This window comes from Ammospiza nelsoni, chromosome 3 (assembly GCF_027579445.1).
Source record: "Ammospiza nelsoni isolate bAmmNel1 chromosome 3, bAmmNel1.pri, whole genome shotgun sequence".
NCBI classification, from domain to species: domain Eukaryota; kingdom Metazoa; phylum Chordata; class Aves; order Passeriformes; family Passerellidae; genus Ammospiza; species Ammospiza nelsoni.
The window spans coordinates 42,247,072-42,270,646 of NC_080635.1; the positions used below are offsets into that span (position 1 = coordinate 42,247,072).

Sequence of the window (23,575 nt, forward strand, 5' to 3'; positions counted from 1 at the left end):
GGCGAACGGTGCGCTGGCGGAGGGACGTGAACGTGTGGAGCTATGTGTAGCCGAGTGTGCATAATATTTTAATTAGATCTATAGTCCCTACGGAGGTATGTGTGCGCGGCTGCCCCTCCGCCGCACGCCCCTTCACCTGTTCCTCCGGGCCGGGCCGTGCCGTGCCGGGCCGGGCCGGGCGGGAGGGGATGGGGAGCGGGGAGAGGGCAGGCACGGTGTCGTCGGGCCGGGGCTCCGGCTCCCCCGCTGGCCCAGGCTTGGCGGCGTGACCGGGGCGCTGGCGCTGCCCCGGGCCCCGCCGCCGGGCGCCCCGACCCGAGGCGGGTGCGTGACGGGCGCGGAGGGGCCGCGGTGCCGGAGGGGCGCTCCGCCGCCCTTGCCGTGTGCGGGGAGGAGGATTAAGAAGTTTAGCGTGTAGGTTAGCCCAAAGTTGCAAAGGCATGTGCTGATTAGAATAAGAAAGGGCAGTCGCGTGGCTCAGCTGGCACACAGCGAGGCCAGATGATAGATAAGCAGCTCAGGGTCTTCCCTTCCCCCTAGCCCCCTTTTTGAAATCGCAAATCATCTGCTCTGGCCCTATCCTAGTCCCTCATTTTCATTACAATGGTTGTGTGTTTACCTGTGATCCTGGGACGGGGCATTCCTTTGTCTCCCGAGGAGATTACCGCAGCCAGCTGCTCTCCAACCCTTCCCTGAGCAAATCCCGAAGTGGCCCCTATATGTGTTTTACTGATTGCACACGAGGAGAAAGCCAGATACCCCCTCCCCCCGTCCCGGCCCCGTTTCTCTGCGCTACTTGTTTGTTTGGGTTTGCTCCCTGGCTCGCTTCCGACGGGATTTAGCTTGTGGGAAACTAAGAGGGATAAAATTGATCACTCGTGTGCGTGAGCTGTCATTGCTCCCAAAGTCGGAATGGTGAAGGGCTGCTTACCTCCGCCCGGGGGGCCAGAACCACGGGACCCCCCAGGGAACGACAGGACAAAAGGGGTTCGGGGAAATAAGGCTTCCCCCTCCTTGCCCTCCCTTAGTCCATGGGTTCACCCCCCTCATCCACCCCGGTCTGGGACATAACTTTTCCCGAAACCTCCTGCGGGTGCCCTGAGCTGGGCAGGTGCCATTCCTTCCCCTGCCCCTGCTCTGGGACACGCAGTTTCAAAGGCTCTTCCTGCCTGTGCCCCTCTTGGGAAGCACCTTGGCCTTGCATTTGGAGTACTGGCATCTTTGCCTGCCTTTAAATTCAAGGATACTCAAGGTCTTCCCCACACCAGAAGCCACCGAACATATCTGAACTAGAAAACCTTCTGAAGTGCCTTACCACATTAAATATCCTTTGATCCTGATATTTATCCTGCACCCCAGTGCCCCTTTTGCCCTGCAAAGCGAGGCCAGTGTAACTCCATGCAGTGCTGAGGCCTGGCTTGTCTTGGCAGCAGGGTCACAGAGGGAGGGTGAGCCACAGGACTCAGATCGTGTACAGGTGATAAAAAATGAGATGGCACTCCTCAAAAAAATGTTCTGCATAGCAGCTACGAGATTCTGTTGGATGGCTGGAAAGATCCCGTTCTGCTACCAACTTCAGTAGCAATATTCACCGTCTCTGCCAGTTCTTGTAGGAAAACTTTTACCCGGCATTATTAATCATCATCTTAAGCCAGAACTATAAATAGTAGCTGCAAACCACCACTCCAGCACAGGTCACTCTCTAGAGCCCTGAGACAGCACAGAGTGCTGCTGCACTATGTTGCATTTCATGCATGAAGGGTTTTTGTGTCCCCCCCTTTGCACAGTGTGTGCATCTTGTGCACTGTACGCTGGCTGCAGTGCAAAACTTGCTGCTAATAAACTTTGGGGGAGGAGAGGGGGCAGCAGTTTGATTACATGCTTCCAGAGCTTTCCAAGCCACTTCCAATTTGTGGAGTTTTTATTTCTTTCTTCATCTCTCCGTGTTCAGGGTAGGCAGGGGGTGGGAGAAGGTGCGGGCAAAAACTACTCTGCAGAAGGTGATTATGAGAAAGAGGATGGGTATGGATGGGGTGGGCCTGAGCTTTTGGAAATGCTCTCCCCTTTTCTGAGAGCATCTGCCCGGAGACGAACAGATGTGGGCACCTGCGGTGACAGGCCACATATGCTCCGTCCTATTCACAGGCATTCAGACAGAGCCACAATGGTGAGGCTTTGTGCACTCGGAGTCACCAAATATATTAATCTGCACTCCCCAGTGCACCGCTCTCTTTAATTTTTCACCGGCAATAACATCTGATCTAATCTTCCCATGGGCTCCCCCGTGTCCCTCTTGCCCCTCCCGGAAAGATGTGAAGTTATTCAGGTCCCCACCTGTTGCCGGCGGGCTGCGAGGGGGTCTCGCTGCCGGCCCGCACCCAGGGCGTTATCCCGGGATAACGTGCGGCCCGGGGGACAACGGGGGTTCCCCTCCGCTGGCAATCGGCCCAATGAAAAGCGAACCCGCCCCCCGCCAAAGGTCGCGCTGCCCGGGGGGACATAAATCTCCCAAGTGCGACTCGGGGGGGGTTTGAAGCGATTTCGGTGCGCGACGCTTTCATGTCCCCCGCCCCGTCCCCCCATGCCGGCCGGGTTTGTTCGGGGGCACAATGGCCCCTCCGGCCCCATTGTAGCCGTACAAAGCCCAGGGACCGCAGCCTCCGGGCGGGGACAGACGCCGTTGCCAGCGCCAGCCCCTCCAGAGGCACGGCCCGACCCCTCACAGGCACGTCCCGACCCCTCCACAGGCACGGCCCATCCACAGGCACGGCCCGGCCCCTCCAGAGGCACGGCCCGGCCCCTCCAGAGGCACGGCCCGGCCCGGCCCCTCCACAGGCACGGCCCGGCCCCTCCACAGGCACGGCTCGGCCCCTCACGGGCGCGGCCCGGCCCCTCCACAGGCCGGGCTCGGCCCCTCACGGGCACGCCACGCCCCGCCGCCTTGCGCAGGCGCGGCGCCGCCCTCCCTGCGGGAAGCGGAAGCGGTGCTCGGGTCAGTGCCAGGCGGCGGGGCCGGGGCCCGGGGACTCCCCGGGACTGGGCCGGGCCGGGCGGAGCGGGGCGGGGTGCCGGGTCCCGGGGTCCCGGTCCCGGGGTGCGCGGGCAGCGCGGTCCAGGAGCCTTACGGACTCCGGGGCGGGGGACTCGGCCCTGCGGGGGCTGCACGCAGCGGCCCCCACACCCTGCGAGGTCCTTTCTAAGCCAGACTGTGATTAAAGAGGGTGGCATTCAGAACTCGATCTTTAACTGATAGGTTTCGGGAATGATTTTAAAAGCTGTCTAATCACTGTAGTTTGTAAACTCACTTTCCTTTACCTTTTGAATACCATAAGCTTGTATATTTCTTAATAAAAAAACAAAATCTGTCCTCGTTTTTCTTGTATTGTGTTCTTCTCTATGCGCTATTAACCTGAAATCTCCCTCACTGGGGATACTCAAGAACCGTCCAAACGCAATCCTGTGCTGTGTGCTCTAGGATGGCCCTGCTGGAGCAGGCAGTTTGGACTCGTGGTTCCTTCCAGCCTTACTCATTCAGTGTGAATGAATGAGTGAATTTTGTTTGGTCATACTTACCAGAATTTTTTGGTACTTATATTTTTCACTGATATAAAAGCCAGAAGTGGAAGGGAAAATGAATGACTACCTATGTTCGGTTTGCAGAGGGGATGTAAACTCTTTCAAATTGTTAAAAGCTGGCATACAGCAATGAACTATCAGCAAATGCAGAAAAATAACAGTTCTGTTTCCAAGCAGCTTTTAAAAGTATTATTGTAGAACTTCATTGTTTTCCAGTATTGCATCTTAGGACATTGTTTTTATTTCTTTTCTTTCAGACTGCTGTGAGTTTTGGAGATCAGCCATGGGTGTTAGAGGCTTGCAGGGATTTGTGGCAAGAGTATGCCCACATGCGTGCCAAACGGTAGATCTGAGACAAATGGCAGAAAAGCATCGCACTGATCATCCTGACTGCCCACCTGTTATCGTGGTAGATGCCATGAGCTGTGTTAGACGCTGGTACACTCCAGAATCCTGGGTGTGCGGTGGCCAGTGGCGAGAGTACCTTGCTGTTTTAGAGGATTTTATCAATGCTTTTATGGCAGCTGGTATCAAGTTGGTGTTTTACTTTGACGGGGTGGTAGAAGAGAAAAAGAGAGATGAGTGGATCAAACGGAGGATGAAGAATACTGAGGAAATAGCCAGATTATTTCAGTTTATCAAGACTTACAGGATACAGCCAGGGAGAGAAATGTTTGTTCTTCCTTCAGCTCTGCCTACTTTTACACGTTATGCCCTGAAATCCCTCGGTCAGAAAACAGTCTGCACGTTGCAAGAGGCAGACTTTGAGGTGGCTGCATATGGTTTGCAGCACAAATGTATAGGAATTCTGGGGCAAGATAGTGACTACCTCATCTATGACACATGTCCCTACTTTTCCATTGAGAACCTCTGTTTGGACAGACTGGTCACTGTTATGTACTCTCGAGAAGTCCTTTGCCGTGTGCTGGGTATTAGTTTGACACACCTTCCTCTCTTTGCATGCTTGCTTGGCAATGATATTGTTCCAGAAAGCATGTTGGAAGGATTTTGGAACAAATGTTTAACCAAGAGTCACCACAGGAACTGCAGCTACAGCAGAAGAGCAGACATACTGCTGTCTGTAGCAAATTACATCTCAAAAATTCCATGCTCTTACAGCAGCCTGAAAAAGTTGGAAGAGATTCTACCTCTGGGATCAGACAAGACATTGCTCTGCAGAGGAGTGAGCTCCTACCTTTTGCCTGGGCAGCAGTCTCCATGGGTTCCTCACAATGAAACAATTTGTCAAATGTTATCCCTTCAACAACAATCACCTCTCTGTCAAGATAAAGAAATCTTTCAGGTAACTTATTTTTTAAACCTTAATGATCACTTCATTGCCATGACTAGTTAATGGAAGTTAGTAATGGGTACATCAATCCTATAGATTTCAATTTGCTTGTGCAAGAATCTTTTGTCTGTTAAGTAGAGCTCCAGTTATGATTATTGCATGCATTAATATGATCACAGATGCAGCACATTTAATAAAATGTAGTTTCTCTCATTTTGGAATGGTAGCTAGGTCACGTAATGGGGAGCAGCTCCTGTCTAGGTCAGCACCTGGACACAGAAACATACTTCCCATGTATTATATGATTTCCCATGTTAATATAATTTGTGTATTGACTTGGTTTTTACTTTGAGAACCCACAGGTCAGCCATAAGCTGTTCAGTGATCTGCTTGGCTGTGCCTTGCAGTGGAGGTATCAAAGGTAGCTGCGCTAAGAATGCAGAAGTTGAAATTGCTTGTGGTGGAGACATGGAAACTCCTGCAGAATCATGTCGTAGAGTTATAGAATGGTTGGGGTTGGGACTAAAGATAACCTAGTTCCAAAGCCCTGCCCTGAGCAGGGAGACTTCCATTAGACCAGGTTACTCAGAGCCCCATCCAACCTGGCCTTTAATACTTCCAGGGATGATCCAGCTCTTCTCTTGCCAACCTCTGCCTCACCACCTTCACAGCAAAGGGCTTCTTCTTAATATCTAATCTAAACCTACTTTCTGTTGGTTTAAATCCATTGCCCCTCATCCTGTCACTACACACCCTTGTGAAAAGTCCCTCTCCAGCTCTTTTGTAGCCCCCTTTAGGTATTTGAAGGCAGCTCTAAGGTGTCTCCAGAGCCTTCTCTTCTCCAGTTACACAACTCCAGCTCTCTCAGCCTGTCCTCATAGCAGACATATTCCAGCCCTCTGATCACGTTTGCAGCCCTCTGGACTCATTCCAACAGGTCAAAGTCCTTCCTGTGCTGGGGATGTCAGAGCTGGGCACAGCATTCCAGGTAGGGTGTCACCAGAGCAGAGCAGACGGGGAGAATCCCATTCCTTGCCCTGCTGGTCACGCTGCCTTGGATGCAGCCCAGGGTTCAGCTGGCTCTCTGGGCTGTTAGTGCATGTTGCTGGTCAAGCTCACAGGTCAAGCTGCTTACTCAGCAACACCCTAAAGCCCTTCTTAGAGCTGCTCTCAATCCATTCTCCATCCAGCCTGTATTTGTGGTTAGGAATGCTCCAACCCAAGTGCGGGATCTTGTACTCGGCCCTGTTGAAGTTGCTGAGGTTTGCACAGGCCCACCTGTCCAGATTCCTCTGGGTGGATCCTTTTGCTCCTGCATGTGGATGGCACCACACAGCCTGGTGTCACCTTGCCAAGGGAGCACTTGATCTCACTGTCCCTGTTCCTGGCAATGATGTTAAACTGTGCTGGTCCCAGTATGACCCCTGAGGACACCGCTTGGCACTGGCCTCCCCTTGCACATCGAGCCATTGGCCACAGCTCTTTCAGTGCGACCATCCAACCAGTTCCTCATCTACCAAGAGGCCCATCTGTGAAATCCATGCTTCTCCAGTTAAGGGACAAGGATGTTGTACAGGACAGTGTCAAATGCAATTAGTCTGTATTTTTGGTTCGGGTTAAATTCTCCTTGTTTTCCTTGTCCCTGAATGACCCAAAAGCACTTCAATGTGTTTATTAATTCCCAAAGGGCAGGGGTGCAGTAGCAAGTTTTAGTTATGGCATCCCACATTGACAGGGATGCACTGATGTGGGGTATGGCAGATACGGTATGGCAGATTGAGTCACTCTGGGAAATTGGATATATTAGCTTAGGGTGGTGTACCTGGCTAATAGAAAATGTGCTACCTTGCATCAGAATTTATGGTACAACAGTAAGTCTAGAGTACAATTCTGTCAATTCGTGGCAATTAAGATAACATATTGAGATTTTTTAAAAAAATCTATACAAGGAAGTGTATTTTAGACCCTATATTAGCCATCTGTTACTCCCTATTTTATTAGGTCCTTGTAGACTTCAAACACAGAAGTTTCTTTTTCTTTCTCTTGCTTATCTTGAGCATTTTCTTTAAAACTATTTTTGTTTCCTCATGTTACTGTAAAGTAACAATATAATTTACATTTTGCTTTCTAAAAAGACTATAAAACATTTTATAACTGCATTGTAATGCAGTGCTCATTTCAGCTAAACTGTAGATATATTTGGGTTTTTATATTCACCACACACAGCTACAGTACATATCACTTTTTTACTGTTGTAGTTAAATAGAAGATATTTTAAAAAATCAGCAGCCATACATCATAATAAGGTGTTGAAACATCTCTTTCTGCTTGAAGTGCAAGGAATAAACAACCAGAATGCAATTATCTAGGTTGGATTATGGCCAGGACAATAGTGGCAATATCCGTATTCCTTAAGAGAATGTATTGTGTGGTCTTTATGACAAATGGTCATTATTTCTTGGCTTGGTCTTTAATTTGAAGGGTTGAAGTTCTGAAGCATCATGCTGAGCTACTGCTCTAATAAAATAATAATGTTTAGAAACTCCATTGAACAACGCTTCCCTGTTGCTACAAGAATCCTACATGAAGCCAATCCCTGGGCCAAGGAAATTACAGTCAAAATGTTAGACATGTTAACTTCTCTTTTGTTTTTGTTACAAGTATTCAAATATTTGTATATGTAATGTGTGTGCTTTGCTTCATGTTTTGGAACCCATATGTAGTTCTGCTTACCTTGCACATTGTCTAAGCTTCATGTAAATGGCACACAAAGCTCAATTCCCACCATGAGGGCACAGCCTCATGTTGCTGTTTCTCTCAGAAGAGCATAACTTTCTAGCTGATTGTAGGTATGAATCAGAAATATTTTTCAAGATACAGACATTGAATACAGCAGTACATTTGAAATCAGTTTGCAGTTTTTTTAGTACATAAGGATATGTAGCTTATTGGCAAATTGCAATAAGCTAGCGTTGTTGATGGTCTCATCTGGTTTCTGTGCAATAGTTCAGGGCTTCATTAAAATCATGCTTAGAAATACTTTATTTTATACAAAAGTATACTTGATGGGATTACATTGTCTACACATATTAGGAATATTGAAGTATTTCTGGCACGGAAACCTTTAATTTATTGTATAAGTGCTCTGTTGATTGGCACTGTACACAGAAAATATGACATTTTAGTAGAATTATTTTTGATCACTAATTACCCAGTGAATGACTTCAGCTGTGACCTGCTGAGTTCCCAGGTTTGCAGATACTGGAATTCTGCAGAAATGAATTTGTTTCTGGCCAGTGGTCCAGTAACTCCTGGTGAAAGAATCTGTGGTAGCTTCCGCTGGATGGCACAACCCAAATAGTACAACTGGCACAACACATGAAGGGAATGTAGAGCAAAGAAACATCAGTGCCTGCTCACCATAGGGCACAGGTCCTGGAGAATTTGTTAGTGGCACCCCATGGAAATACTCACTCTGCTCAGCTGTTTAAACACCCCAGGTTTTGGTCTGGGGTTGTACAGTAGAAAGTCTGTCTGTGCACTTGACCAATCCAGATTGCCAGTGTTACTGGTTGGAATTCTGTGCTGATGAGCACAGAATGATGCTGAGAGCATCTTTGTTGCTTTCTCACCTAGGCTGTTCCAGACCAGCAGACCCTGCTGGTACTGAGGCTGCCTGTAGCCAGCTGCTGTAGCCAGATGTGTCTGCATCCAGTCATGGTTAATGTGCAGCCTGGGTGATGCTGTTAATTCTGCTTTTCAGCAACATGCCTGCAGACCTGGTTTTCCTCACTAGAGTACATGGCATTTCTTTTCACAGTGGAGAGCTATTGCAAAGTAAAAGTATGGTGAAATTAGGTATTCTAATTTTACCAGAATGTAAACTACACCAAGTCAGGTCAGGAAAGAAATACAGCTGTCTTATATAGTTCATCTTGTGATAAAATGGGAAGTTTGCATTTTGTCATGCCTTCACTCACTGTTTAAAGAAGGAAGATACATTTTCAGGTGACCAAAGGAGGGCAGCTATGCTAGAATTCAGAATTAATTTTAAGAAGAATTACTGTTGTTCAAGCTTTTAAATTTTTAGAATTAAAGGAGGGGCTAAGAAAGGTAATGACAGTTTTCCTGGGGATTCCTCTCCACAAAAAGATGAAAATAAACTATATTGGTGTTATCTGAAAAAGCACTTGTTCCCTCCCTGGCTATTCCCTCCATTTCTACTGATAAAGAAATATCTATTTCCTCAAACAGTGAATACATGTTGTTACTTTTTACTTATTCTTTACTTTGGAGATAATGCCTTCTTGCTTCTTTGAACTAACAGTTAGCTAAAGAACAGCATATCCAATCTGAAAATTATTCGATCTTCAATATCCTGAGTCATGGAGAGATTGAGTGCAGCAACTCCTTGGAAGATGACTTTGATAGAGAGATTCCTGGACAGGCACTTATCTACCGCCCTGCTCGTCAGCATATTTATTCTATCTTGCTGGAATCTGGAAAAGGTAAGGAATAAACCACTTACACCATTGTACTTTCAATTTTGAAATATGAAATCTTGAATTCATGGCTTTAGTGCCTTTATCAGCATTTAGGATAGAAAATGCATTTAGGATAAAAACTCCGAACAGCTGAAATGTAATTCTTATGGAAGTAAGAGAAAATGTGAAATTGTGGGGCTTTTTCTACATGCTGCTCCATTTCAGTGCTTTTAAAGTGATGTTTAAAAATTGGAGCTTTTTTCCTTGCTAAATGGGAAGTTGTGAAAGTTGTTAATGATCAAAAAATTGAGCAAAGCAATGGTCTTTGTGAGATTTTTGAGTTTGAAGGTGTATGAAACCTAATGTTCTTGGGTAAGTGTGGCTCTGGATGAATTAGTGAGTTGCAAAAACTTTTACAGAACAATAATTCACTGTTAAAGTTTTACCTTCTGTTGATTTTAAGTCTGCAGTTTTCAGAACAGTCAAATACAGTTACTGTAATAATACAAATGCAGGTAGTCATGCCAGCTATTATTAGTTCTTTCATCCAGGTTCTAGAAAATATGATTTCCTTATCCAGTGGTATAAACAGATTCGGTAGCAGGTACTTACATCTGTGCTTGCATTCATCTCCTTGAAGACAGAGAGGTCTTTATTCACATCCTTGCACCAATTTCATGTTCTTAAGACTTCCATTAGTTAAGTGTTATCTTTACAGTGTCTTTCAGCCAGTGAGTTGAAAATTAAAAGTGTACTGAACTTTATTTGTTTGAATGTGTTGATTTCTCCGTGGTAATCACTTTACATTTTATTGATGAAAGTGCACCGCCATCAAACCTAATATTCAAACTATTTGCTTAGAAAGGCACAAAAAGGTAATTAAGTACATGATTTCACTCAGCAGCCAGAGGTTGAAGTTGTGCCATAATAGGAAAAACTGAATCAGAGTTTACATAGCAATTTGGAGAGAATAACAAAAATCCCAGCAGTAATCATGCACATCTGTCATTTTTCATTTTTTGGTGTACTGCCTCCAAATTTTGTATATAATTATAACTTGGTTGGGTTTTACTTATTCATCTGAACAGCAGGATATTCATTGATGTTTTCAGAAACACCCAGGCCAAAATTCCTAATTAACAGTTGTGGGTGCAGGATGGCAGGGTAGTAGGCAGGTTAGCATTTGTGTTACAGTGGGTTTAGTACTCAGAGAAGATTAGAATTGAAATACAGAAATGTTTATTTAGAGTCATATTGAAAATGAAATTTTAATGGGAGAGTTGTCTTCTTTTAAAGAAGTGATTTTAGAATAAAATGACAGCATGGGTTATTTATTCTCAGTTCAGGCTTCCAATTCTAGTGATAATTTTCTAAACTAAGTCATAGTTTAGAAAATCAGTCCTTAACCCTTCCAGAAAGGTAGGTAGATTGTGTCTGCATGGGTGCCTCTATTAAATCTGCATTTTCAATGCATGTGTCTACCTCTAACTGCTTTAACCATGTCACTTCCTAGTAGTTCATGAGTTGTTTTTTTATTCCAGTGTATAGTTGCTTCTAAGACAGGAGTGTAGATCATTAGTTACAGTCTGTATTGGAAAGCATAGGTATGTGTAAGCATTAGTTTTTATGGATTCCCTGCTAGACCTACAAAACTTTGTTCTTTACAAAGTAGAATCCTGTGCCAGTTTCCCTCAGATGAGATCAAGTTGATTGGTTTTTGTAATTTGATAAGGGATAGGATGGGAAGAAGTAGTCTACACTGTCGTAGTATAAGGTAGAATGACATTGAGTTAGCATTATTGAAGAGTTTACTGAAACAAGACAACCAATTAAATTAGTCCATGTGGAGTCTGCCACCATTTTACAGCTGCTAATGTAGCACATTTGAAGCTAACTTGACTTACTCTACACAATGTTTGTTCCAGTTTGCAGTGGTCATGCATGTGTTAGTGATCCTCTTTTTTACTCCTTAATATCATCAATTAAAATATGGTGGAAACTGACCTCTTTGCAGTTTGCAGATCTACTTACTTACTATTAATTGGCAAAGCAGCCAAAAGTTAGTAAAAGCAGTGGTTACAGTTTTAGTAAGAGCAGGTTAAAGCTAATGTAAACTGTTTGCCCTACTCTGTTAAAAGACTGTTAGTGCTGAATGTCTAGATTGTGATTTTTAAGGGTGCTTAGGAGACCCACAAATTCATAGGAGCAGAATGTCATATCCCTTGAAGCCATTGGCCCTTACCATGCCACTTTGCCTGAAGCCATAGTGGGATGTGTTGCTTTTCCTATCAGTGCCACTTGAAATAATTTTCTTGCACAGCCACTCATTTCAATCCTTGCACATCGTCTCAGTTGTGCTGTTGCAGCTGTTTGTGCAGCTGTGTGGTGGCCTAGTTTGAGAAACTGAAAATAGCCTCTGTCTCTCTTCCCTGCCTTTTTTGTAGTCAGGTAACTAACCTGTCTGTTTCCCCATCTGGCTCTGTGTAGCCACAAGCAGCTGTGCTGAAACACCCCGAGGGAATGGCAGGGAGTGGGAATGAGCAAATCAGTGCCTGCCTGTAAAAGATAGCAGAGCTGCTGAAACAATTGCTTATATAACATTGCCTTTGGTATAGTTTGGTGTGTGGTGCCTGTACCTTTACTCATGGAAATGTTGGAGAATCACAGCCTTATTTTTGACCCTACAGAAATAAATAGGGGGCTGATTCTGACAACATGGCATTTGTTGTCTGTATATTTCAAAAGTGCACTTATAATTAACTGAGCCATTCTGATCGGTATGTGAAATATTGCATACAGTGATAGAAATTGTCAACACTTTAGCATCTTTCTGAGAAAAAGTACTTCTGGAAAAATTCAAGTAGGAGGGGGAAATAACAGTAAATAATACACCCTGATAGGCCAGCCAAGCTTTCTTATGTGTGCAAAGGGTTCAGAACAAAGCCAGCAGGTTTTGGCACTGACACAGTCCATGAAAATACCTGCACCTGCATGTCCATTGCCAATTAGGAGGTTATGTAATGTAGCCTGAGCCCGTGGCCAGCTCCTCGAAGTCCTGGCATCACTCCCAGTTCTAACATTAGCAGGCCAGACTGATTCTTGCTTTGACACTGTCAAAACCAGTCCCTTAGCAGAATTTTTGCCAGTTATCACCAGTGACTGCTCAGGAGAACTGGGGCTGTTGCAGGTGTAGAGGAACACACATAACAGCATTTTCCAGCTCTCTCGTGGTTTGCACATAGTTGAAGATTCCTTAGGCTGCCTAAGCAGTGCTTTCACAGGTCATTCAGAATCTATTTAAACAAAGGAACTGCTTTTTTTTTTATTTAATTGGTGATATTCTTTATATGCATTATGGGGAAAAAGTTGGGTTTTTTTTTTTCCCCAAGACATTTCCATGCAGAGAGGGTTGACATTTAGAAATCATATCTCCACTTTGTTCTTGGTATGTTCATAGGCTGTCAGTTTGCAGGACCTTGCTTTCAGCTATATTTATTTGGCTATTTATGTGAACAGTGATATGTTTGTTACTAATGGGCTATAGTAATGAAAAGCGCTCAGCTGATGTGGGACTATGTCCTGTACCTACACTCACAAACATGTAAAGAGTGAAACTGTAGACCTTCCTTCAGCTTCCCTTTTTACTGGGCATGAGTTCAATGGTTGATGTCAAAAATAATCTCTCACTGGTATTTAGGATCAAGACACATTTTGATATGTATTTATGTGACTTGTAGAACTCATAAAGAGCAATGCTCCTCACCAGCGAAGTTATTCTATTTCCATGTTTCTTTATACCATCTTAACTTCTCCTCATGTCCTTGACAATGCCCTCCTGCAGTATATGGTATTCCTAAGCATGTTCCCTATTGTTTCCTGCTCTTCCCAAATCCCATCTAGCTTTTCTCTCACCTCTAGCTCTTCTACAGATATTTGTGTATTGATTTGCCATTCAGTCTGTTTGGATACAACAGGTAAGTTGACTTTCCTGCCTTTCTTTCAATTGGTGCCCTAATAGGATCCCTCTGTCAGCTGAGTCTTCAGTTTCACAAAATGTCTAGGACTTTTGAAATCCATTTGAAATCACTTCTCCCTTGGCAGATTTAGTTGAAGGAGACCAGTGCATCCATGAATTAATTATAAGACAGATGTCCTAATTGCATTAGGTTTGCCTCCTTAAGAAACCAGGCTAAAATTTAAGAGTCTGAGTGAACTGAATAAATTGAACAAAGCAGAGTAATCCACACACTAAATCTTAAAACTGAATGTTAAAACACCAGAATGTTTCTGAAAGTTACTTTGGGTTATTTGATTGAAGGGTTTTGTTCATGAAATAATGTTATCATAGACAATGATTTATAATCAAGATGTGAGATTATTCAGCTATTGGAATGTGCAGTTTAAGGCTTTTCCCCCCTGTACTATAGGCATTTTAAATTTTATTTTTAATGTCATTGGTTTCTGAATAGATAAGCATGGCAAGTCATGTGTAACACAGGCCCTCATACTCCATGTGTTGGTTCTTCAGTCCCTCACCTTTATTGGGAGTTTGTTCTGCAGGTCCATGGGGAAGGGAGGAAGAAGCAGGGTTGTAAAACAGATTTTGTAGTGTTCTTTTCTCCTTCTCTTACCCCGACATTAGAAATTCATCTGAGGAATTTCTGCCCTTGCACCATAGCACACTACTTTTTCATTCATGTCAACAGTTATCTCCAGCATTGAGCTATGAGTGAGATCAGGAAATTGTGTGACAAAACCTTTTTGAATGGACAAGGAAAGGACAGTGTTGGAAAGGTTTGTTTTAATCTAAAGGTTTGGTTTAATCTAGGGGAAGTTTTGGTTAGGATTCACATGGCATCAAAAATACTTGTGCAGTAAATTTTAGGGAGTTTGGAATTGGTGATAAAAGGCGGGATTTTTAAAGGATAATGGCTTCAGTATTTGTTGAGAGCTGGAAGAAATTAGAGATGCAATCCTGTGAATGTGGAAAGGGACAAGGGAGGGAAAAAAAGGAAATATTTGAAAACTCTACTCCAAGTGTCCAGGACTAGCTAAATCTCTTTAATTCATACTGTTTACGAGATTACAGAGAAGAAATTTAGGGCACTATGACACGGGTACCATAACCAAAATCTGGACAGAATACATGATAGCAGCACTGATTCTATGTTTGTTTGGGGTTTTTTTAATGAAGACTTGCATTTGAATGATTTTGAGCTGGTTTTTGTAAATTGGATAGTCTGCATTTCAAAAATTCTCAAATGCGTGATTTTTTTTTTCCTGTAGGTTGGTTTGTTTGGGTTTCTTTAAGCATCAAGTAGTTAGATGCACAATTCCTGAAGTCAAGTTTTTAATTTAAGAGCCATCTATAGAGGGGCTGAGCAGGATTCAGGTTAGGAACTAGGAAAGCCACTTGAAGTATTACGTATAAACAATTCCTTTATGCTCGAAAAAGGTCTTGAACAATGGGCTGTAAAAGCTCTGCATCTGATGGTGGGATGACTCCATTGCTTTCAAATAGCCATCAAGGCCTCCCTATTAAGATTTTGGCTCAAACCCTGACACAAGAAACGTCAGGGCAAGTTGGAAGGTGAATCATATTAAGCTCTGCCTGGATATGTGGCAGTGTAACAGTGCTGAGAGACTGAGGTTGCTTATGCAGGTCCCTGAGCCATGCCACATGCCTCCAGAGCTTCCTGAGCTGCCTTGGGCTGGGAAGGCCTAGGCCTGTTTCAGAATGTTTTCCACAGACTCTTGTATTTACAGTTTTGATTGCAGTTCCCCAGCCCAAACTCATGTTTATAGTACGTAATTGAAACTCTCTTTATTTGTTCTGATGATTTGTCATAAAGATACTGAAACAATTTTTTCTTGGTTTGTTTCTAAAGCTGAGCAAACAAGTCATCAAGAAGTGCCTTCTATTTGGAATCCTGATCACAGCTGTTACAGTAGTGTCAATACTTGCATTTGCCTTACTGATCCAATTCTGTCTTTTTTAGGTGGAACTTGTCCTTCTGTAAAAGAGTGGTTTGTCTATTTTGGAAATCCTCTCAAGCAGCCAGACCTGATCCAACCTGTACAACCTTCTCTTACAGGTAGAATAAAAATGTGTATTAATCTAAACTGAAGGAACCACTTCACTAAAATGAGGTTGGACAATCCATCATATATTTGATACAGAATCCAGGATGACTGTGGAGAACAAGGACCTAAAGAGCTGCACTCTTGTAGTTGCTTTTAATTACCTTTTGTAATTATAGTAGGATTCAGCTTTGAGATACATGTTTTTGCTGGGTCTTGTTAAACCCAGTGCTAATTCAAATATCAGTTCTAAAATGCAGACAATTTCTTAGAAGTTCTAAATACTGCTCTGAGGCCAGGATAAGTGGTGTGTGGGGCCATGTTAAAACTCATCCGTTAAGCTGTTTGACAGATTGTGTTAATGAGAACAGTGGAGAATGTAAAAAGGAGTCATTTTTATATCATCTCTGATAACCCAGAGAGAGATTCCAGCTTTTAATTAAAAAAAAAAAAAATGGACTGTTTCTCTGAAGCTGTTTCTGCCCTCTTAGGTATATTGTGTGGTTTTATCTTCTTCCCTTTGGTAAAAAAACACATTAATGAGCACTCTTAGTGAAATTGGAGTTATGAGAAATGTGTTACATTTATGAGGAAGTATCATACATTTTAGTGAAAAGATTGAGTACTGTATATATATAATTGTGTGCATATATATATATATATATATATATATATATACACACACAATTGTATCATGCAGTATAAGTTTAGGATGGGAAGTAAACAATTTTATTATGTCAAGGGGAAAATTGTTCTAAGTGTTCATTTGTCCATGCAGTTGTAGTCATCCTTGATCTCACAGTTCTCCCTCTCTGTCATCTGTTGGCAAATGGATCAGCAGCTCAGGGATTTTTCTAGCCTTTCACATGAAATGTATTTCTTCCACTGATATACAATAGCATTGATATTTTGTTAAGAAAAGTTACTATCTAGTTACTATCCAAAAGTTATTCAGCTTTTGGAGAGTAGTTACCCGCACATCTTCCTTGGGCATCCTACATCCTTCTGTAGCAGTCTTTGTGCTGATCTGATCCAAATCCAAATACAGAAGCTGAAATGCAGGTGCATCTTTGTAAATTTATAGTAAATTTTCTTTTTCAGTATCCAAAGATTGAATATTTAACTTCATATTTGAAACTCATATATTTAATGAGTCTTTGATATCAAAGATGAAGGAAAATCAGTTGCTTTTTAGATATCATCCTTTTCAAAATCCTTTTTAAAGGACTGTTCAGAAAGAAATTGGTTATATAGACTAAGTACAAAAGAGTTTTTATTTGATATACAGTGCTTTCACTGTCCAGTACCCCTGACACAATATTAGGAGAGTGATTATCTAATTTGCTTTGTGATAGCAAGAAATTGCTGTGAAATTTTTCAAATGGAATATGAATATGCAGATTGAAAATTCATCAATTGGTGCTGTGCAAATGTTTTATTTCAGCATACAGTGGACTGGGAACATGCTGCTAAACAAGGAAACAAAACTAAAAGTATAAACCATACCTGTGTAGTTACATTTCAAATTGTCTAGCAAATATACTATATTTATTGTTGTGGAATTTTCCATCCCAGATAGTATACTTCCTTCCTCCCTTTCTGGAGAATGCAATTATCTCATGTACTCTGGTTCTATAGCTCTGCAAACATACAACACATAGAACCCACCTTCCTGTTGACAATAAACAGGATTTTAAGTGTGTTTGTTTATAGCAACCACATAAGTGGAGTTTATAAAAACAGAATCTTCTCAGATTCAATCTTTACTAACTCAGTAATGAAAGACTGTTCAAGCAGACTATTAAAAAAGGGAGGAGGACTTTTAGTGTTTATTTTTAGTGCTCTGTTGTCATTCCTTCAGCAGACAAATATTTTTCTAAAATTTTTGCAGTCCATATTTGTATGCCTTACATTCGCTCATACGTCTTTGATTTTCCACAGCACGAGTCTCTAATTCACCAAATAAGGTTCTCAACAGCACATCACATTTTTCAGACAGGGATCATATTTAGAGCTAAATTTAAAGTTGTTTTAGGAAGTTAGAGTTCAAGGCTGTCAATCAAGATCAGGTTACTCAAAAAGATAAAAAATAATTTTAGCAAAAACCTACTTGAATCATCAAGTGTGCAATTAATTTAGGAAGGCTTGATATTTTTTTTAAAAGCTGATAACCTGATCATCAAAACTACCTTAGAGCTGTACTGAGAATATATGGAAAATCCTGACTCTCTTCCAGTTTAATTTAGATCAAAAAGTCTAAAGAAAGTGTGAACTTTAAACTGTAGTGTACACAATGATAAATACTTTAAATTTTGCATCAATCTTAAAAAAGAAGTAGAATTCCTACTAACTTAACCTACACACACTTGTGTGTGTATAAAACAGCAGAATTGCCTTACATCTGGAAAGGTTGCAGGTGATAGATTGAATATTAGCTTTTTTAAAAAACGAAATATTGAATCCTAAAGGCAGGATGGTAAGTAAGATGATAACTTAAAATATATTTAAAATATAGTATGTATTAACTAGATTTTTTATTTTTGAGAAATGGTCTTCTGAATTAGCATCTGTGCTTTCTTGCATTGTCTGTGTCTTTTCTTCCTGCTAGAATGTTTCTTTTCATTTGAATGAATATGATCATGATTTACACTCATTGACAGAGCAGCACTTATATTGATAGAAAATGTCACTGGCAAATCAATTTTGTTATAAGATCCATGATCTAGGAAAATACTGTTTCACATCCATATCTTGTGAACACAGCAGCTATATTGGATATGCAGTTTATGTGGAACAGAAAAAGTTCTAAAGTCTTTGTTGGAAATGTATTGATTCTGCTGTTCATTTTATTTCTGACATGCATAGGATATTGTAGCTTCATACCACAGAGTTTGGATGTACTTTCAGTATTCGAATCATTGCATCCTTCATGAATGTGTCATGAATATGTTTAAGTTCAAAAAGCTATCTCTGTCTTTAATGGTCAGATTTAATTGGCATTTGAGTTTTTTGGCCACGGTTGTTGAGAAGTTACTGTTGAGTGTTCCTAGCAAGTACATTTTTATAGACTTATTTTTATTGCTTGGTATTTACTTGAGCATGTAAAAATGAAGAAGTATTAATGTTCTATTTGTGGTTTTATAAAATAAAATTTCAATAGTCTTTACTTCAAATATACATGAACATTTACTGTTATACATCTATATACGCAGTAATGATGTGTTTTAAGTTGCTACAGCTTAATTTGCTACAACTTAAGTGTAAGGATCACCTTTAAGTGTTGAGTTAAATTATATAATAGCATTAATGCATTCCACAACTTTTGCATGTATTGCATATCCATAAATCGATTCTTGAAATTCAAACAGATTAAATAAATGTTTATATTTTGAGAAAGCTTTTGTTTCTCATGCTGCTTTCTATATGATAATGGTATTAAATGTGTGAATATAAAGGAAAAGGTAAAAAGTGATTTGTCCATGTTTTTTTGTATTTAATTGATAGGTTGTCAGTTTTTGTGTTTAGGCAAGTAATTTCTCACCTCCATGGAGGTCTTTTTAAAGCTCCTCTTCTTGAGGTTCCTGAGGACTGCAGTTCACATAGTGAACTGAATATGGTTTTCACGCAATTTTGTGCTTGTTGAGAGTAATTATGTTTGCATATGTTTGTGTAATTGATGGGAAATTGTGGTTCCTACAACCTCAACAGGTAATTCTATCATTACTAGTCTTTATAGTAAAGATGTTTCAATGAGGTAGATAGAAATATGTTTTGGGGTGTTTTCCTTTTGTTACTCAGTTTTGGTTGTTTTTCAGGTTAATTTAGGAAATGTATAGACATGTTCAGAAAATGAAATATTTCTCCTGCCTCTCCAAGTACATTTCTATTTCAGAAATGTTTTCTAATTATTGTAAATAATGTAGTGAGGATGTGTGTAAAGCAGAGCACATTTTGAGGGTCTGCTGTAGATGAATCTTAGATGTGCTGTGTACTGCATTTATGGTGGAACAGTCATTAAACTTTAGGATATTTGTTTCTTTGTTTTACTTATCTTTCATTTGATTTAATAGATTAGTCTTGGGTATTACACGGAATTCTGTTACTTGAAGAAGAGAACCCTTCAGAAAAAAAGTGCCTTTTGTTGGTGTGTTCCTAAAGGAGACAGCATCAGGTTTTCTTTCCCACAGTAAATAGCTCATAATTTATCAGTACCCTTTTTTTCCAGGGACAAGTAGATGTTTCTGAAAGTGGAAGAAACTGTTTATGGAAGAGATGTCTTGAATTTTTTGTTGAGCTCTCTCAATATAGATCTATAATCTTGAATATTGACGAAGTTAATGGTTTTACTCTGAAGAAAGAAGGATTTCTGTTTTTAGCTATGCCTCTGGATGCAAAAGAGAACTTTTCTTTTAACTGATTCTTGGTGTATCTCTTCATGTGCAGAAACCATCAAAACAATTTGAGTTTACCCATATACAGCTTGTCTCACACATCAGGGTTGCTTGTAGCAGAAGTTGACTTTTTTTGTTTCATTCATGTTATATTTCATTTTCTTCCTGGAAGTCAGTTTCTGCTGTTCTTTTTTTTTCTTAAGGCAGCAATTTCCAATCTCAAAACCAGTAATGTGAGTCTTACTGTGCTGTCTATACTACCCCACTCACTGCCACTATTTATTTTATCTCTTTCTTGCATTTCTACCTCCAATCAAGCAATTGGGTTTTTTTCTTAATAATACATTTCCCTTAGAAATAAGGTTAGAAACTTACGGATTTTCTGATAGTAGTTCTTTTTATGGTTAAAGCTTTTGACAGGAGAGTTAGCCTCGAAAATAGTAAAGGAAACATCCATCACGGAGATAAAGAAAGAGAGTGCTAACTTTTCTTCTGGTTTCCCCCTCTCCAGAGGATTAGTACCATTTGGTTAATGGGCTTTCCTGGCTAAATAAACATCATCTATGTAGATTTCAGCACCATGTCACTTTAACCATTTATTATCACCAAGTGTTCCTAACTGGTCTGCAGCTGCTGCATGTCACATGAAAAAGGAAGAGGTGTTACCAAATGTAGCTTAATTAGTGCACATTTAAAATTCACACCTCGTTTTATTTAACTACAGAAACAGCCGTACTTTATGGTACGATTCTGTCTCTTATGGAGATTCCCAGGCATAACCAGTTCACTGTTCTGTTATTTCACGTGCCTTAGCGTTTATTTTGATAACAGATTAAATGTAATTTAAATGAGGAGCAAATTTTGCATTAGCCCACACGTGTCACAAGCTGGGAGATGGCAGCATGGGGTAAATATTAAGGATTTAGAGACAAGCATGAATGATACTAGAGAAAGTCTGGAAAGATCCATTATTCATAACTGATGACAGATCTTTTGTGTGTGTTTGCAGCAGTGTTTCATACAGTAGCTTAGGAAGTGAAAAACACCAGATCCCCTTGGTTTTTGTTCCCAAACTGGAACGTGCTGCAGAGGGGCCAGACCCACACAGTGCCTGGTGGGGAGGGTCTGCTCATCACCGAGTGGCTGAGGTGGTCATTGAAACAGGTGATCATGAGGGAGGCAGTGTGAGCATCCTTTGGGGACCCCTGATATGTTAACTTCAGCAGAGAGAGAGAGAAAAACAGACCTGGTGGATCTCTACTGAATCACTGTTTCACGATGAAGTGAGCCTCAATTAATGCTGTGCATCCCCAAGGGAAAGAACACACTTGCAGGCAAACTTTGCCCTTGCATAGGTTGAATTCTTGCTGTCTCGAGGTTGTCTATGTTATTTTAAGAGTTCGATTCAGTCCACTCTGCTTAAACATGCCTGTATTCAATAAATTTGGTTTAAATTATAGGCCATTTTTTTGTTAATTTTTTTTCAAATGCAAGTTTCGTCAAATACATTTTATTTTTGACTCTGTAGTCCTGGCAAGTGCCAAGAGCATTTCATTTCCTTTCCTGCCAGAGCAGTCATTTCCTTTCAGATTTGTAATGAGGTAGACATGTTTCATCTTGTTGCTGCCAAAATAAAATAATGTATTTCTTTTGTAGGTGGAACACCTAGTTTGAAAACACTGTGGCTTGCCAAGGGGCCTGACGTGGAGAAGCAACGGTATAGCACATTTCTGGCATGCTTTCACCTCCAAGATGAGATGGAAGAGCTCCAAGCTCTGGAAGCACCTGTTGCAGGATTCTGCTGCTTGCTGGCCTATCTTATGATGCAGGTAAGAGGGATGGTTGCTTTTCCCTCAGTCAGGGCTGTCAGCCCTGACAAGTGCAAAAGACAAATAAAATGGTTTTTGCTAGCCTGTGCTGGGCATTCCTCTTAATCCTTACTGTAGGCATAGCTGATCAAATTTAATAGTACTGCATTACAGTGTTTTTAATTACTCCACTTAGCATGCACCATCCTGTTCAAGAAATACTCGGGGTTTTTAGTAGCTAATCACAACTCTCATGTGCCCATGACAAAACCCCTCGGGCAGTCTAGCAGAGAGAATATAAACTGAGGGATTTCCCCTGCTCTTTGGGACTTGTTTGCAAATTAAGGTTGCTCCTTTTGTCTTTCCTTTGTGTCATCAAAAGGAGACATTCCCTCAGGTGACTATGCAGACTGTGCAAACAGACAATATAAATATTTAGTCAGCTCTCACTGAATACTTTTTCATGCCTTCTTGTCAGTTTACTAATTTTCAAGCCAGAATTGAGGATATGGCCCTTCTCATTAAATTCTGAGTAATAAGGGATCATTAGGTAGCACTTCTGTTATAATCCCAAATACTTGGCATCCTGCAATACCTTAATTGTAATAAAAATACCTGCATACCTTAATTGTAATAAAAAGGGACACAAGATTAAATACAATATTGCTTCATTATTTACTTTTCTCTCAGGTATTTAATATATTGTCTGTACTTGCCACATTTCCAAGGGTGATCTCACAAGCAGATTTTCCTCTCTGAGGATGAGCAGATTATGCATTTATCTAATCTGATAAACTCAGTTTCACTTGCACTTAACTGAACTGCATTTTGTCTTTTGTTTTGCTTGTTGAGGCATCAATTTCCTCAGTAACAGATTTGTACTGGTGTGTGATACATGAAAACAAGTTCTCCCTGAATTTTCCTTTCATTTCCCTTCATATGTTTACTCAAACTTAGATGACATATTGAGGAAGAACATATGGGAATTACACAAATGATCAGTGTGGGTCTTTTTTTTCTTTAATATTTGTATAACAGAATACAAATTGACTTTTTTTAAAGATAATACTTATTAAACATCATTTCATGCCTTGCAGTTTCAGGTCAACAAGATCTATATCATGTACCTACCTTTCAACATACTTGAAGTGTTTTTCTTATTAGAATATGAAAATGCAGTTTCATTTACCACTATTCCACTTTTTATTGTGGAATAGTTCCACCATAAATGTTCCACTATTTATTGATTTATTCTGTGCACCCTTTCATAGCATGATAACTAAATTATTTGAGAAGGGTTTCTTTAGTGCGATTAAGAAGAGGAGTAACAGGATGGAACACCTGCAGAGATGTGGATTTACTGAACCTTGATCACAGGGTATTAATAAAATATAAAAAAAATGCTTGTCAGTAAAATGGTTTTCAGAACTTATTATCCAATGGCCACTGTTATAAACAGAGACAAAATCACACTTACAGCTCTTGGTTTCAGCAGGAGTAACAGCAGAGAGCTCATGCAAAGGGCTCAGTTTGATGGAAGGTTTTTCATGGCAGTGCCAGATTCTCAAGAACTGCCCCATTTCCCTGATTCTCTTCTGCCCTTGGAGTTGCACTGATACAATCTACCCTGGGAACCAGACTGGGAAATTGATTTGGAGTAAAATGGTTTTCACTGCTGAGTTATTTTAAACTTTGGTTATTTCTCTGATATCGTCTATTTGTTCTCTTGGGATGTTTGAGAGGAAAACATGAGGGCAGGAGTGTCAGTAGCCATGCTTTGAGCTGGCCATATTGCTTCCATTTGTTTTATAGCTGAGAAAACAAGGCTTGTCTAGCTGTGTTCTGACTCTTGTCTTTACACTTTGGTCTTAAATTTTTATTGGAGAAGGAAGGTGAATTGTTTCCTCAGAAATTATCTAAGTTCAGGAAATTGTAGGTTGCCTT

General features: G+C 41.1%; 1 protein-coding gene across 2 annotated transcripts in view; it reads left to right on the forward strand.

Moving 5' to 3' along the window:
- Positions 1–3,841: 3,841 nt before the first annotated feature.
- FAM120B (family with sequence similarity 120 member B) overlaps positions 3,842–23,575 on the forward strand; it is a 47,095-nt gene continuing 27,361 nt past the window's right edge. Inside the window, exons 1-4 of one of the 2 annotated variants that reach the window (XM_059469575.1) lie at positions 3,842–4,879; positions 9,195–9,375; positions 15,351–15,446; positions 21,480–21,652. In XM_059469575.1, the coding sequence (XP_059325558.1) occupies positions 3,860–4,879; positions 9,195–9,375; positions 15,351–15,446; positions 21,480–21,652 (1,470 nt within the window). In that variant the 5' untranslated portion in view covers positions 3,842–3,859. The remainder of the gene's footprint in view (positions 4,880–9,194; positions 9,376–15,350; positions 15,447–21,479; positions 21,653–23,575) is intronic. The other variant, XM_059469574.1, reaches the window with a different exon arrangement.